Source organism: Berghia stephanieae, chromosome 1, assembly GCF_034508935.2.
Source record: "Berghia stephanieae isolate SIO BIC M18660-M18661 chromosome 1, UCSD_Bste_1.3, whole genome shotgun sequence".
NCBI classification, from domain to species: domain Eukaryota; kingdom Metazoa; phylum Mollusca; class Gastropoda; order Nudibranchia; family Aeolidiidae; genus Berghia; species Berghia stephanieae.
The window spans coordinates 33,618,731-33,635,313 of record NC_088360.1 but is presented as its reverse complement, the minus strand read 5'-3'; the positions used below and the strand labels follow the sequence as shown (position 1 = coordinate 33,635,313).

Sequence of the window (16,583 nt, the reverse complement as noted above, 5' to 3'; positions counted from 1 at the left end):
TGCTGCACTGCGGCTGATGCCTGGGTTATTCCAGTCTTCCTTGCAATAGACCCTAGAGAAAAATTTCCCCCATGGGATGAATAAAGGGAATTTAAAAAAGAAATTAAACAAACACGATTTGATATTCCTTGCATATTCATAAGTTTGCTGAAGTGTATATATTACATTATCATCTCAATTAATCTAAATACTAAGTTTCTCTTTAAAATGATATTTTTTTCATAGTTATTTAAATTTACTATTAAATTTAAGATCATTTTGTCTCTTTCAAACGGTGAACGAAGTTCATTCTCAATTGCATTTTGGAGGAAAGAATGTAACACTGAATTTCGTATCAAGTTTGAGTAAATTCTTATGACTTAATTATAGATTTTTATATTTATCCATATTTCTCTCTCTCTCTCTCTCTCTCTCTCTCTCTCTCTCTCTTTGTCTCTCTTTCTCTCTCTCTCTCTCTCTCTCTCTCTCTCTCTCCCTCTCTCATTCTCTCTTCCAAACAGACACAAACACAAAGACACTGAGAACTGATCTACAAAAAACTAGGTTTATATTTTTTTCCACATCGGGTTTCTAACTTAGCGATTTAATTCCCCGCACGGCCTTACACTAGGCCTATTAAATCCCCCTCTAGAGTCATTCGGGACCATTCTGTTGGGGCAATTTCATCGGCCAACCAACCGTCAATCGGTTCAATAGGTCGATAATGCCTTTTCCCCGTTGAGGATTAACGATAGAAAGTAACACTTTCTGTGCGAGCCATTGAACGTAGTAGGCAGCGGGATCGTAAATCAGGGAATACTCGTAAAGTAGAATCTATTCAATATCTCTATACAAGTTTATCGCCCTATTGCTGGCTGTAAGGCAGAATGCTAAATGTAATATCTTATTGTGATGTGGTGGGGATTGTGCATTGCATATAAAACAGCCATATATTATATTCTATATTAATTCTTTAAGAAGCCCTGAGGCAAATATTTCACAATCTACCATGGAGTTTATCCAATTATATAATGAATGGAGAGAAAAAAAGATATTTATATAGAACTAACGAATATGAATGGGCTACTTGTAATTCCAATAAATTTATTTGTCAACGTTAATCATTCAAAGGCTTTAGGTAAACAGAACCAGTCAACATTTTGTATGGGATTTTATAATGGTGTAATAATCAAATTAAAGATAAATAAAGTGAAATTTTTTAATAGATAAAAATTTGAAAAGTTCTGAATGAACAGTGCCAGGCAAAGCATAAAGAAAACCTGATACCACAAATTTAGCCTGCCACAACTAACTGAGGATCAAACCTCAGTCATCCTGATAACCGGTCAAAACATGCAGAGTATTTTTTAACGATAAGAATAATGCAGGACGATTTTAAACTCGATCCAAGCCCAGTATCTTGGTTTTGAAAAGAGTTCATTGACTTAAATTTCAATCGATGTTGTGAGTGTATTTTCGTGTCAAATTAACTTTACCCATGAGAAAGTAGATATTGCTCCAAACACTTCACAGTGACTTCAAAACTAGAGTTGACGCTAAGCGTGCATTGATATCAAGATTAAAATAAAAAAGTATCCATGCAAAAATATTGTTAATTAATTATTGATGGTGATACAAAACCACATTGGGAAAGATAGGTTAACATTCAAACCAGGCATTTGTCATATCCATGGTCATAATCACATACAAATGTTATTCTTCACTAAATTCTTATCCATGATCATAATCACATGCAAATGTTATTCTTAATTAGTATCTTATTCATGATCATAATCACATACAAATTTTATTCTTCACTAAATTCCTATCCATGATCATAATCACTTACACATTTTATCCTTTACTAAATTCGAGTATGAAGTAGGATATAGAGTAAATGCTACTCAATTACCCAAAAATTATTATTCGTATTGGGCATTTTTAGAATTTTTGCCATCAGGAAATCACACATATTAGGTAATATGTTTTTTTTACAATTTTCAAAAGACAATTACAAACAGTCTGTATGGCTCAATCGAAATCATCTTCTTCCTCAGCACCATGTTCAATGTCATAGCCCTTACCTTAGCACCATCATCATCTTCATCATCATCATCATCATCATCATCATCATCATCATCATCATCATCATCATCATCATCATCAGCAGCAGCAGCAGCAGCAGCAGCATCATCATCATCATCATCATCATCATCATCATCATCACCATCGCGATACGCATCATCATTATTACCCCCATTAATCTTTCTTTACATAAAATCCCCAGGTGACAGAAAGCGTCGAGACTCCGTACAGTCCCTGAAGTACATCCCTGCCCTGGACACGTATATATCATGTTCTCAGAAAGGTGCCATCACAGTCTGGACAGGAAGAGTACGTTACCCAATAATATTGTTTACAAGACAAGTATAAAAATTAGAGCGCATGGACGAGTGCCACTCAAAATGGATAGACTGACTGATAGAACTAAAAAAAACCCATTGTTTACTAATAATCACAATCAAGATTCGTGAATGGCGTGTTGAAATATCCTTTAATCTACTCTTGCTCTTTAACGTAATTCAAGATTGGCAAAAACTATGGGAGATAATATGAAATTGTAAAAAATGCAAATGTTTTTTATTCAGCGAAATCCACCAAAAATCAAATGTATCAGAGAAAGATGGGTAGGGGGTTGTAAGGATGTATTTAGGATTTAAAATAAAATGGTATCGGTCATCTCCAGAAGATTTTCTTTGTACTGTGACTGCTTGAGTTGGAAATTACATAACTTGTGCTAGATGCTTTCTCTGTAAAAAAAAAAAGTAGAGAATTTAATATTTAGGGTATAGAAATTATTAGTTTATTCATAAACAAATCCGTTCAAAATTGAATCAAATTGGACTGCTTCACAGGCTTGACTCCGAGGTTAAGTCAACCTAATGTGAATAATCTCTGTCGTGTTTTAAAAAAAATAGTTTTACTGGTTTGTAGACTATCAAAATTAGTGTAATTGTTATATAGATGAGTAGTGAAACTTGAATTTGATTATCCTGAAAATAACCTCAATAGTATATAAGTGGATTTCTAACGCTGTGATATATATGTGGCCGCCGCCACAATTCGGTAATATTTCGGAGTAAAGAAGTTGAAGAAAATTAAGTATAAAAGATTAGAATTTAGACATTAAAAAAAATTTGAAACTAAAGAAACCAAGACCACACTCCTCAATGGGGTTATTCATTTTAAAACAAAGATAATTGTTAAGCTTTTCATCAAATTTAATAATACTGTAGTGAGAAGACTGGTCACATATTGTTTTGGATATTGAACTTTGCAAACAAAATTAGAAATGCCAAAAAATTTAAACTTTTGAGCTCCATCAAAGCTCATCGTAAATTCGACAATTTTATCTGCAGGCAGACATATTCTATTTCATGATAGTTCTATTTGCACGAAATACGCAAACCAGCGACCTTTATCGTTTTTTTTTTTGTCATTCTTTTGTTGACAGTATTATTCAATGATTTATTATTTATTTACTATTACAGAATATTGTCATAGTTTTATTGCTAATTCTTATATTCCTGTTTATCTGATTTCCATGAACGTGGATACTTATCGTGTACTTGCTTTTGATAACTTATTATAATTTTTATCGATACTCTCTTTCCAGCTTCGGTTACAAGCCTGCATCGAAATTAATGTAAGTATTTTGTTTCGTTATCCAATTTCATGATTCGGGACAGACCACATCATTCTGGTGATATGTCAAGCTAGGCGAGATTCATTGAAAGCAACGTATTTGCAGGTCTGATAGCCTAACGCAATCATGGGCTTGACTTTAAATAGTTGTAATAGACAATATTTTGCGTTTTTTTGAGAGTATTTCCATTACAAAATTGAGCCCATAATGATTAAGGTTATCAGACCATCAATAAGTCAAATTGTTCAGAATTACAAAATTTAAATTCTGATTTGTTTTTTGTTTTTTAACTTTTCATCTCTTTTTTTCAGTTTGAGTAAACTTATTCATCAAACTTAATCATCAAACTTATTCATTCTAATTAATAAAATACAAATTAATTGTATGTCCATGTCTTTATTCTAGTTGTCGGGGTAAACCAAATGCTCAATTATAGTACTAGAATTTGATGTTCAAATTATGAAATCTAATACCAGTCAACCATGGTTTTTTGTTATTGACTGAAGAAGGGTTTTGAGCCCCGAAACGTTCCGTGTTTGGTGTTTTGTTCTCTTTTGAAGCTGTTATATTCATTTTTGTTTATTACTTCTAACAACTGTGCTATCGTGATCCCCTGACGCTACACTACCCTGGAAATAATCAGGCTCCAGGGACTTTACGCCTTTATGGTATTCAAACATTTTTTATGCTACAGGAACCTGCTTGGGTGACAGGTTGTGACTACCTACCCGGCATGAGACGGGTTGCATGTTGTACTGAGAGGAGTATTGCTATATGGGATAACAGGGCAAAGGGAAAGACACAGGTTAGTGGAATAATGGGAAAAATGACTATGATGATGATGATGATGATGATGTTGATGGCGACAACGACGACGACGACGACGACGACGATGATGATGATGATGATGATGATGATGATGATGATGATGATGATGATGAACGTGATGATGATGATGATGATGATGATGATGATGATGATGATGATGATGATGATGATGATGATGATGATGATGACAGTGATGATGATGATGATGATGATGATGATGATGATGATGATGATGATGATGATGATGATCCAGCTGTATTTCGTTTTGGGGCTACGTGGCACTGCAGTATGGTTTTTACTCCGTATCCAATAGATACCTTATTTGAATCCCCACCACAACTATGGCCTTGAGCAAGTCATATTATCCTAGCTCACGCTATCGCGCTGAACTGCGGCTTACAGCTGGTTTATTCCGGTATTCCTTTATAATAGACCCTTTAAAAAAGCAACTATGGGGATGTATAGGGGGAATTAATCGTTTATTTTGTCTCCCAGAGTATCTTCATCATCAAGCCCATCGAGCACTCCCCTCAGTGTATGACCAGCATCCCTAACATGCACGGAGGACCCGAGGATCAGATCCTATTTGGAGACGACCAGGGATACGTTAACATCCTCACTGTGCTGGCCAAGGACCTCAATATGAAGAACTCCAAGGGCGACAAAAGAATGACGAATTCACAAGCCTACATCATTGAACCTGGAAAACTCACAAAGTATGACATGATTTCATTGGAATGTAGAGCATAGCATCGTGCACCATTGTGGCCAAGTGGTGTGGCATTCACCTTGGCGCCGGTAGATCCCTACTTTGTGTCTCGTAGGGATGGCACAAAGTTGTCTTTGAAAAAGGCTCTTTACTCAAATTTGTTCACCTTACTCAGGCCTAAAATGAGTTCCCGTCTTACAAGTTTTGTGTTGCTGTTAGCATTGACTCCTGGTTTGAGCGCATATTATACTGGATTTTGCCTATATATAAAAGCTCAATTAAAAATAATATTACGGTTTTTAAATGATTTATGAATAATGGTATCAAATATACTGAGATGCAAAAACATTTAATTGGTGTTCATGATTCGAAAGTTTAATCAAATCAGGAACTCTGAGGCGGCATGGAAATGGTAACTGATACGCAATCATCACCTATAGAAAAGGAAAGAATTAAAGAGTATTTTGTTAGAAAATTGAAAATTATGCTTTTTGATAACAAGAGAAACAAGATCATTATTACAAGAGTCTATTCCTATTTTTAAAACCTGTTTATACAATTCATGTTTAAGAGATTATATAATATTGACGTGCTCTTATTTTCAGGTCTGATGACCCAAATGGTTATGGGCTCATTGTTTTAATGGAAATGCTGTCAATCCACCACAAAATATTGTCCATCACAACAATGTTAAAACAAGCCCATACTTGCCTCCGGTTTTCAGACCACCAAATATGCACACATTAGAATATGATATGCATGGCTTTCTTTTTTTTTCAGTCCCATTGTTCGTCGGAAGCTACACGATGATTGGGTGTTAAAGGTACGTTGCTGATTAGAATGTCTATGCCCGTTATTAGATCATAACAAGGGTTATCGCCTAATTGGAGTTAAGTCTTTAAGTGTCTTTGATAAAAACCAGTAAAAGAACAATTACTTACTTACTTACTTAATCCTCATCGAGCCAAGGGGCGGATAAAGCATCTACTGGAGACGCCCATTTCTGTCTGTCGGCTGCATGGACACTGATGTTGTTCCAGGTTAGGCCAGCCCCTTTAAGTCCCTTACCCATGGATACCAAGTTTCTTTGGGCTTGCCCCTCCGTCTTTTGCCGTCGGCCGTCCAGCGGTGTGCTATTCTTGACAAGGTAGTTGTCTTCATTCTGACAACAGGTCCAGGCCATCACCATTTGCGTCTATTTATAGTTGTAGCTAAGCTACTATATCTTCTCTCTAAAAGTTTCATTTCTAATTTTGTTTGGCCAAAATATTCCTAAAATCCTTCGAAAATTTAGACAATATTCATTATCTAAAGGGTCAATTATCAATTAAACAATAGAATATATTATAAACTTATTGTAATCAGACCACACCTGGTGCTATTTGACAGGTAGATAAAATATTTTACGGTGTTAACATGGAAAATGACGGTACAAAGCTCTAAGCTTTATTTCACAAAGTAAAAAAAAACACTATCTATATTTAGATAGTAGACTAATGATGTTTGATTATACATCAACTTTAAAGAACCACAAAATGATGCAAAGTCAATGTATTGAAACGTTTAACTTCAACAATTTAAAAACGGTTTATTTATCATGATGTTTGTATAAATTTGATAAATTAAAATCATATTACTACAAACCAATACAATTAAATTGTTCATCCAGGTAAAATACTTCCCGGACCTGCGATGTTTTGCCTCCTGTTCACCAAGCAGCTCCATGTCATTTGTGTTAGAAGAGGTTGAAAGGATTGGTCAACCTAACGAGTGAGTGAAGTATTTTGAAATTTTAACCTTTGCAGAGGTTGATGCTACTCTAACCTGAGACTGTCTATTGTCCTATCCAAAGAAAGAAAGGATTGCTATTGCCCGTTTAATGCTATAGGAACCGGTATAAACTCAGGCTCCATGCGCTTTGTGGCTCTAAAAACCGACTTTTGATAATCTTATACGTAACCTGACTTTTGACCTTTTTATTTGGGACAATAAAGCAGAGAGGGATATTGAGATATATATATATATCGAGAGAGAGAGAGAGAGAGAGAGAGAGAGAGAGAGAGAGAGAGAGAGAGAGAGAGAGAGAGGATGGTGTTAAGCCTGGGTTGGGTTGAATGGATGTACTGATCTCTTGATGAAATTGTCTACGATTTCAGTTCAGACCACGTAATCAAAGAGAGAAGCATTATATCAAATCACCTTATATAATATCAAATAAGCTTTTGTTTGTAAAGAATGTTAAGTGACGTGTATAAAACAACAAAATTTTGAACAATTAAATCATCAAGAAATTAATTGAATATTCTAATGTAATGATTGAAATTGACTTTTAAGCTCACTGCATAAGATCTGAGGTGTATTTATTTGCAGGTCTATCACAGAAAAGTATAGGCCTGATTCGTCATTGATGTAATGGGCAATATTTTGCTAGGACTTGAGATTATTTCCATTACCGCAATGAGCCCATAACAATTTGGATCACCAGACCTGCAATTAAATACACGTCGATTACATGATTTCTCTTATACTTTCATCTCATTAGATTATAAAATTATTGTATCACCATGACATTCAATGTCCTCCATTATTGTTAACATATTATTGTCAAAATGTTTGTGTCTTTGAGTTTATTTTTGTTTATATAAATATGCAGATTTATGATTTGTAAAATTGTAAAAACACATAAAAAATGTAAATCTTTTTGGCTGTGTGGTCTGTTGATATGACCCCATCCTTCGGATCAGATGGTCCTGGGTTCGAGGAAGGCTCTGTATAGTGCAAAGTTGAGTCCTTGGAAAATGTTCTATACTAAACGTACCGTACTCAGGTGTAACACGAGGAGCAGGCCGTAGACACGTTGTCTCTGTCGAAGAAATTGTAATATCGCCTTACAGGCGCCATGAGTCGTCCTACATGATAAGTGTTCTGCTTCCTAGGGAGCATTTGTAAAGCGCTTTGAGCACGTTTAGTGGATTTTGCGCTATATAAAAACCCACGTTCTTTGTTTCGCTTTATCAATCAATAAATTATACTGCTAGTGGAATTTTACATATTTTTTAATTAAATTGTTTCAGTATTTTAAAAATTAAACTAGGAAAATCGTTCTTTTGCTAGCCACACCGATGCTCAAAAATTTCCTTTCATCTTGACATGCTTTTCAACGTCCAATGACTCTATTATTCTAGTATTATATCACCTGGAAAAGTCGTGACGTCACTTCCCTCATAATGACGCATAGTAACTTAGTAACTGGTTCTAAACTATCGAAATAAAGGCGGACGCCCTTATGAAATACTTCTCCAACGAGCATAAACGTGTATCCAGAGGAGAAAAACATTATAAATCTGATCATGTTTTGATATTTAAACATTCTGATTACATGACACGTGAAAAACTTCTGGCCAGCATGAAGAATAAATAGTATAGGATTTCGTTGTTTAGAACCAAGCTGCTCGTTGCTGGGCGGACGTGACATCGGACTATTGAATCCTATTATGTATAACTATCAACCTTTTGTTTCTATTCTTTAACAGGGAAATCCGTGGTGTGGGAATTCCCAAAGGTGTCAACTGTTTTGATTTTTGTGCTAGAGCCAATATCATTGCCACAGGAGGTGTCGACAAGGTCATTAGGGTGTGGCATCCGCACATATTTTCTAGACCTACTGGTGAGTTTGTACTGGGATTATATGTGAATATTTTACCATTTATTTAGGGGAATTTTATTCCTTTTATATTTCCAAATGAAAAGTATACGAGAGAGATGGAGAGAGAGAGAGAGAGAGAGAGAGAGAGAGAGAGAGAGAGAGAGAGAGAGAGAGGTAGTGGTGGTGGTATTGGTTGAAGTGTATAGTAGCGATAATAGTAGAAGGAGTAGTAGTTGTTGTAGTAGTAGTAGTAGTAGTAGTAGTAGTAGTAGTAATAGTAGTAGTAGTAGTAGTAGCAGATTGTATATAGCAGGAGTAGCGGAAAAAACGGTAAAAAGGATTAAAAAGATAAAGGAGGAGCGGGGAGAGAGAATGAAAACAGAAGAAATAGTGAAAAGGGGTAAAGCTCTGTTAAGCAATGGCTGAGGGAATTAAAAGACGATGTAGGGAGCCAGGAATCGAAAGGGGAAAATGTTAATATAGTAAGATGGTGTTTGACTTAGAAGAGACCGTTTTTATTCTTAACCATAAGATTATCAGATTATCAATATAGTTTTTTACTCATTTTGGTGTGGGTTTTTAAGCACTTTGTTGGTTACTCTGTTGCAGTGCAGCTTATTCATGTAATCCTTATCATGCTCTTGCATCGCATTGCTACCTTGTCCATATATTATATCTATTTCGTGCTTTCAATTTTTATCAGGCAAATTGTTGGGCCATTTGTTCACAATCATCGACATCGCCATCAACGAGAGAGACCAGCACATCATAAGCCTGTCCACGGCAAGAGTATTCAGGGTTTGGGACATCCACACTTTGACTTGTTTACAGGTAGAGACTAAGGCAACAAACTGTAATTAATAGAATTAAAAAAAATTAAACCCTACCGTATGGCACCGTTATACTTTGGTGTCGCCTTGGTATTCCATGACGGAATATAAATAGATAATTCATTAAACAAACGTATGAGGCTATCAGAAATCCAAATTCTGTCCAAAGTAAGTAAATTAGGGGTTAATATTTTTTCCCGAGGAAATAAATTGAGCCCGGGAACCCTCAGCTCACAGTGCCCATACCTTAACCATTCAGTCATCCCCTCCCCCACAAATGAACAAGCATAAAACAAATTATATTTTTGTGATATAGAATATTTAAACAGATATAAATGATGATCAACTCGCTATGACATTAAGATATTTGCTAAATTTAGTCAAATATGGATTTTTGGGTCTTTAAAAGTTTTATTTTGCTTATATTAAAACTCTAATCATTCTCTATTAAAATATTACTTAATAAGACTGAAATCTTGTATGAAATTTTACATTGCTAAAAAAGGCAATTCATCCTGATAATTCTATTTTTATAGTATTTTAAACAATTAATTGTTAGACTCGATGCGAAATATAGTTTTATTCACCACTGTAAAGGAATAACTTTCGGTTTATTTAAATATTCAAGGTGTTCACAGACAACGAGGAAAGACCGGGAGAGAAAAGAATTTATGCCATGATATTTGACAACAAACATGAACGACTTTTGACAGGTGAGAAACTATCAGTTTTTAGTCAAAATGTATTTCATCGAATTTGTGAAGTATGGAGAATTTATTGTGTAGATATTATTTTGCTGTGCAGTAATTTGCAATATGTATATTCAATTTGAATCGTGTCTTTTAATACAAACAATAGATTATTCAATTTTTAGTAGCCGAATTAATACCTGGATACCTGGATACCTCTGTATAGAGCTTTTAGACTTGGTGTAGTCTCCTTCGCTCCTCCTCATCTATTAATGATTGGACCAATTTTTATAATTGAACTTGTTTCCTAGGGTGTTACTTATCTCCAACTCTGCTTTGAATTTATTCAAATTTTTTGCTGATACTGTGGTTTCTTGTAGTTTATTCCAGTTATTTACAATTCTAGATGAAAAAAAGTTCCTTCTTTCATTTGTTTTAAAACGTTCTTTTTTCAGTTTCTTGCTGTTTCCTCGTGTCTGAATGTTCTTGTTTGGTTTAAGGAATCCTGCCTCTACCCTGTCTATTCCCTTTACTATTTTATATGTTTGGATCATATCTCCCCTTCTTCTCCTGTAATCTAAGGTCGGGAGATTTAATTCTTTCAATCTCTCACAGTATGTTTTGTCTTTCAGGTGTGTGATAAGTTTTGTTGCTCTCCTTTGCACTCTTTCCAAACAGTCTTTGTCTCCCTCAAACTTCGGATACCATATGCAGTTAGCATATTCCAGCTTTGATCTAACCATAGTCTTGTAGATGGTAGTCATGTGTTTTGTTTTCAGATTCTTGAAATTTCTTTTCACTATTCCGAGTGTTTTACTAGCTTTAGATTGAACATCTTTAATTTGCTTCTTGAAGTTTAGCTTCCTATCAATAAATACTCCTAGGTCTTTTTCCCCATTGGATTTCTGCAGGGGTTTTTCTTTCATTATATAGTTTGCTTCTCTGTTGTTTTTTCCTAGGTGAAGAACTGCACATTTATCTACATTGAACTCCATCTGCCATATTTCGGACCATTCTTCAAGCTTTTTCAAATCTTGTTGTAAGGTGTTTCTTTCTTCTTCTGTATTAGCTACTCCATAGAGCTTAGTATCATCGGCAAAGATTTTACATTTAGATGATAGATTGTCTGGCAAGTCATTGATATAAATCAGGAAGAGAACTGGTCCCAGTACACTTCCTTGTGGAACTCCACTTGTTACCAGTCTCTCTGTTGATGCTGTTCCATTCACTATCACTTTTTGTCTTCTATCTTTGAGGAAATCTCGGACCCATTTGACTGTCTGATCATTAATTTGATACTGTTCCAATTTCCTGATTAGGCGCCAGTGTGGAACTTTGTCAAATGCCTTTCTGAAGTCGAGGTATATGACATCTAAATTGTTGCCTAATTCCAGTCTCTCGTCCAGTCATCCATTGTTTCAAGTAGGTTTGTTACTGTAGACCTTCCCGCCATGAAACCATGTTGATCTTTGCTGAATAGTTTGTTCTTGGTCATATGATCAACCATTTCTTCTCTAATCAGCTGTTCCATGAGCTTGCAGACGACAGATGTCAGGCTCACTGGTCTGTAGTTTTCTGGATTTTTTCTGTCTCCCTTCTTGAATATGGCTGTGACGTTAGCTTCTTTCCATTCCCTTGGTAGTCTTCCTTCTTTCATCGACTGGTTAAATATCTTGGTTAGTTAATGAAAAATTGTAGTAAATAATCTGCCATAGTCAAATGAAAATGCTTAAATTGTGTCCATTTTAATATATTGAAGAGGCATTTCATCAGAAGAGTCTCTCTTTATTACCTACATGAAATGTATCTTTACATTTCAACTACCTCCATCACACCTACATGAAATGTATCTATACATTCCACTATCTCTATCATACCGACATGAAATGTATCTATACATTTCAACTATCTCCATCATACCTACATGAAATGTATCTATACATTTCAACTATCTCCATCATTCAAGACGGATTGCTAGGTCTGTACATCATTTTCCTACACAGAATGCGAAACTTGTGATAATGAGGTCACTTATCCTCCAAACTCCGATCTAAATAATATCTGGTGTAACGTGTTTACATAGCATTACCGTGCATTACCTCTATATTCACTGCTTAAATAAATGACAAACTAGGGAGCATGCACAGATGTAAGATAAAGATCCGAAAGAGTCTATACGAAACAGTGCCAGACAAAACAAAATAACAAAAAATATATAAAAATAATAATATAAGAAAACAAACATCTCAAAAAATCAGCTTGCCTCAACATGGGAATTAATTACATTTAAAGAAGGACTGTTCACATATTTTTCTACACACAATGTGCATTTTCTGCCCCATAACATCTCTTTTAAGTTTTGCTGTTGGCTTATGATCCCTTGTGAAGCGCTTTGAACAGGTTTAGTGGATATTAAGCTATATAAGGATTCGATTTTATTTGTACGACAGAAATTAAATTTTTGAATTTTTTTACAGGTTCCAGTGTGATAGATACGTGGCCATTGACGAGAGCAGTCCAAGACACCATGCAAGTCCCTCATTCTCACGACAGATCCATTGTTGAGGTAATAATTCTGTGGCATTGAGCCTTTATACTACCCAAGAGTTGTAGTCTTAGATATTATTGGAAAACTTAGCTGGATCCGTCATCTATAAAGAGATCTAATTAACATTCGTGATGTTAAGCAACGAATTCTCCATCTTCATATCACACCGTATTCCAAGGGAGGTTAGTCTTTAAATACTAAATATAACTCTAATCTACAGAGTTATCTATTTTTACTGGATAGCGATAATTTTATTTTGTATCAAAACATCACGACCTTGTTTTTATTATTTTCCCCAGATACTGTTCAACAAAGAATTAAATCAAGTCGTCTCGGTCTGCACAGAATCTGTCATCAAGGTCATTATTCAAAATTTTGAAATAGCTTTATCTGTTCAAATATTCTAAAAGTATTGGAAATAAAGATAGTTCTGTTATACCTTACTCATCGCCAAAAACGGTTTTTTGAGGTGATGCAAATATTGAAAACGGATTCGGAAGGTAAAATGAACAAAACATTGGATGTGAAATTTTAGATTTTTTCACTTTAAGAAAGTATACTAAATCTCTCCAATACGCTTCAACGGTCATGACATCACTTCCCGCATGGTAACTTTGCAACTGGCTCTAAGCTATAGAAACAACGGCGGACGCCCTTATGAAATATTTCTCCGATGAGCATAAAAGTGTATCCAGAGGAGAAAAACATTATAAATATGATTATGTTTTGACTTTTATACATTCTGATCACATTACATATGAAAGGTTCTAGCCACCATGAAGAAGAAAAAAGTACCGATTTTCTTTGTTTAAAACCACGCTGCTCACCGTTGCTGGGCGACGTGACATCAGACTATTGAATCCAATTAATAGAGCGAAATTAGACTCACTCAGCTCTTTGCTTTTGTTTTTAGTCAGCATTTTTATGAGCAGTTTTCACTAACTTGTATTAATCGGACTATAGATAGAACGAAGTTGACGTCACTCAGGTCTTGTTTTCGTTTTTTGCCATCCATGTTTATAAGCAATTCTCACCAATCTGTACTTACCAGACTATAAACGTTCATGGTTACACATAGGTTTTTTTTGGTTTGTCCGTTATATTTCCGGATGGCAATGTTGTGAGTTTCTAAGCCAAGCGCACACTATCTATAAGCATTTAAGGTTACACGTTTTGTGTGTTGGAATGTTATATCCGGCTGGCGGATGTTATGCGGTTTTCAGCATAATAATTTAACCCACGTCTCATCTTTTTTCTTTTAATAATTTTTTTTTGCATCTAAATCAACCCGATAAACTCGAAGGTAGGTCAAAGGTATTATTTACATATTGGAATCTAAAAGGATTTAAACAAGAAAACATATCTTATAGATGACAAATGGGAAAAGAATGTTCTTGAAGTTCTTCAGAATTTGTATTCTATTTTTATGTTGCCAAAATTTGTTCCCACGAAGATATGGAAACCAAAGCTTATCTCTAGAATAAAGTACAAATAAAAAGAAATAGATCTGTGTTTAAAGAAAAACTTCAGCAAAGTGCATATTTGCTTTTACAATTGAAGATTTTCTAGCTTTTCCTATTCTTTTTTTTTTTTGTAGCTGATATCATATCTTATTTCCAAAACATGGGTCCACCACCTCAAACCTGTGATATGTTGGGTTGACGCAGATAAATGAAAGTAAATTTACATTTAAGTTAATCAAAGATATGACATTTTGCTTTTTATCTTCTTATTATAGTCTGTCTTCTTTCACCTTAATGAAACAAGATTTATAATTTATAGCTACGAGTATATATTCATGTTTCACCTTCTAAACAGTCCCTGGAAATTAGTTAGGCACTAAAACGAATTTTACAACTTTAAAAAGCAACAATATACCAAACAGGGACATTTTGGACTCAAAACCCTTCTTCAATCAATAACAAAATACTAAAAACGATCATACATCCCTTTAAATACGGACAGACGATTGATGCGCATTATTCACGTTTTGTCGGCAAGATTAGAGATGAGCCAGTCACAATTTCAAGTTTTCAATAATCATGCTTGTTTCCCATGTATTAAGTTACGTTTTTTAAAGAAAAAATACGAATATTAGATAAACGCCGTCTTCTTTCCTCTTTAATTTGATGCATATTGTTTTTCACTTTACTACTCTTGTCAATATTCCTGTGTAGGTCTGGGAAATGGAAACGGGGAAAATTGTTTACTCCATACCGGAGGCTCACGGACCAAACATTGAAGTGACGACATTGGCGTTAGATAAGACTGGATACCGATTGGTTAGTGGAGCATTTGATGGTGAGTTGATTCAGCTTTTTACCGGTGACCGGAATAGTGTGGAGTTTTTGCTATTGGTACTTATAATGATAAATAATAGTAGAGGTATAGATAGTCGAAGTTTTCTCTCAGAATCGTCGGGCAGGAGATTATCCCCTTCACCCCCCCCCCCTTCTGTAATGTGAAAGGGACATTAACTATTTAGAACTCGCTAAGCTTTGAATATATTAATATGTTGCAAATCGCAAAGTCCCAGGTTTAAGTGTTGTTGCCAAGATGAGGGTCATTTAAATCGATCGATATTTGAAGGACGAGTTTGTTTTCTGGGCACATTTTAGAATACGTGTTTTTCCAGAGTCCGACAGTTAACTAGTTAATAGGGTTAATTTCAACTTGATGTTCATACGTTTAATTGAGAGAAAAAATCTACAGTTTTGAGCATACGGTTCGTACCGACATAATATCTTTGTGCGACTATTGGTCACATTCTCGTCCTTTTCACCAGGTTCTCTGAAAGTGTGGGACTTTGGAGCCGGCCAAATATTAAAATCCAAGCCAAACCCGTCATCCATGGCTGAAGAAGACCTGAGTGTGACGGGGATTATGTATAGCAAGTCAGGGGAGGATTACTACATCATTGCTGCTGGCTGGAACAACAAGATGAGGATGTACCTGGTTCGTAACTTGTAGATTTCCCAGTATTTTGTCGTAGCTCAGTTGTGGTATATTTGAACACCATACTTTATCTCTTCGTAAATGTTTATGTTTCATTGATTTGAGAATATATTATAGGACTGATCACTCGTAAACGCTGGCTACTAATTATGATATTTAGAGTGCATGTTGCTCAGATATTTAGTATTATCTTACAGCAAAAAATATAAAAGTCCTACAACACAAATACCTAGAGGCCCTTGAATTCATCAATACTATATTTCTTACTATCTTAAGTGATTGAGGTCGGTCTGGTCTCAATATTTATTTTACCACCCATTGTTATAATAATAATAATAATAATAATAATAATAATAATAATAATACTTTATTGCATCCCAAAAAGGAAATTTTTTGTACAGACGTGTTATAATTTACACATAAGATAAAAATACAATGGAAATAGGATGTATATATATAAAAAAGGAGCAGCTCTATAACCAGAGCTGCGCTTTATAATATGAATAATTTCAAACACTGTAAAATAGTTAAAACTGTCACTATAAATTGAAAATTGAAAAGATTGCAAAACAAATAAATTAATAAATTAATATTTATATTTTTTTAAAGTAAAAATGAGAAATAATTATATAAAATGATTATTGCTTGTTGTTATAAAGCCTAATACTGGACGGCAGAAAAGATTTTCGGTGT

The 16,583-nt window shown here is 34.8% G+C and overlaps 1 protein-coding gene across 9 annotated transcripts in view; it reads left to right on the top strand.

Moving 5' to 3' along the window:
• The window catches only part of LOC144972456 (WD repeat-containing protein 64-like), a 63,100-nt gene that overhangs the window by 23,130 nt on the left and 23,387 nt on the right, over positions 1 to 16,583 (top strand). For all 9 annotated transcript variants that reach the window (XR_013645363.1, XM_078913695.1, XM_078913658.1 and 6 more), the window contains exons 5-17: positions 2,267 to 2,373; positions 3,656 to 3,685; positions 4,380 to 4,490; positions 5,009 to 5,229; positions 6,003 to 6,045; positions 6,892 to 6,992; positions 8,756 to 8,889; positions 9,572 to 9,699; positions 10,327 to 10,411; positions 12,865 to 12,953; positions 13,235 to 13,294; positions 15,113 to 15,236; positions 15,721 to 15,890. Coding sequence is in view for 8 of the 9 variants with exons in the window: in XM_078913695.1 (XP_078769821.1) it covers positions 2,267 to 2,373; positions 3,656 to 3,685; positions 4,380 to 4,490; positions 5,009 to 5,229; positions 6,003 to 6,045; positions 6,892 to 6,992; positions 8,756 to 8,889; positions 9,572 to 9,699; positions 10,327 to 10,411; positions 12,865 to 12,953; positions 13,235 to 13,294; positions 15,113 to 15,236; positions 15,721 to 15,890 (1,403 nt within the window). In the remaining variant the exon portion in view is untranslated. The remainder of the gene's footprint in view (positions 1 to 2,266; positions 2,374 to 3,655; positions 3,686 to 4,379; positions 4,491 to 5,008; positions 5,230 to 6,002; positions 6,046 to 6,891; positions 6,993 to 8,755; positions 8,890 to 9,571; positions 9,700 to 10,326; positions 10,412 to 12,864; positions 12,954 to 13,234; positions 13,295 to 15,112; positions 15,237 to 15,720; positions 15,891 to 16,583) is intronic.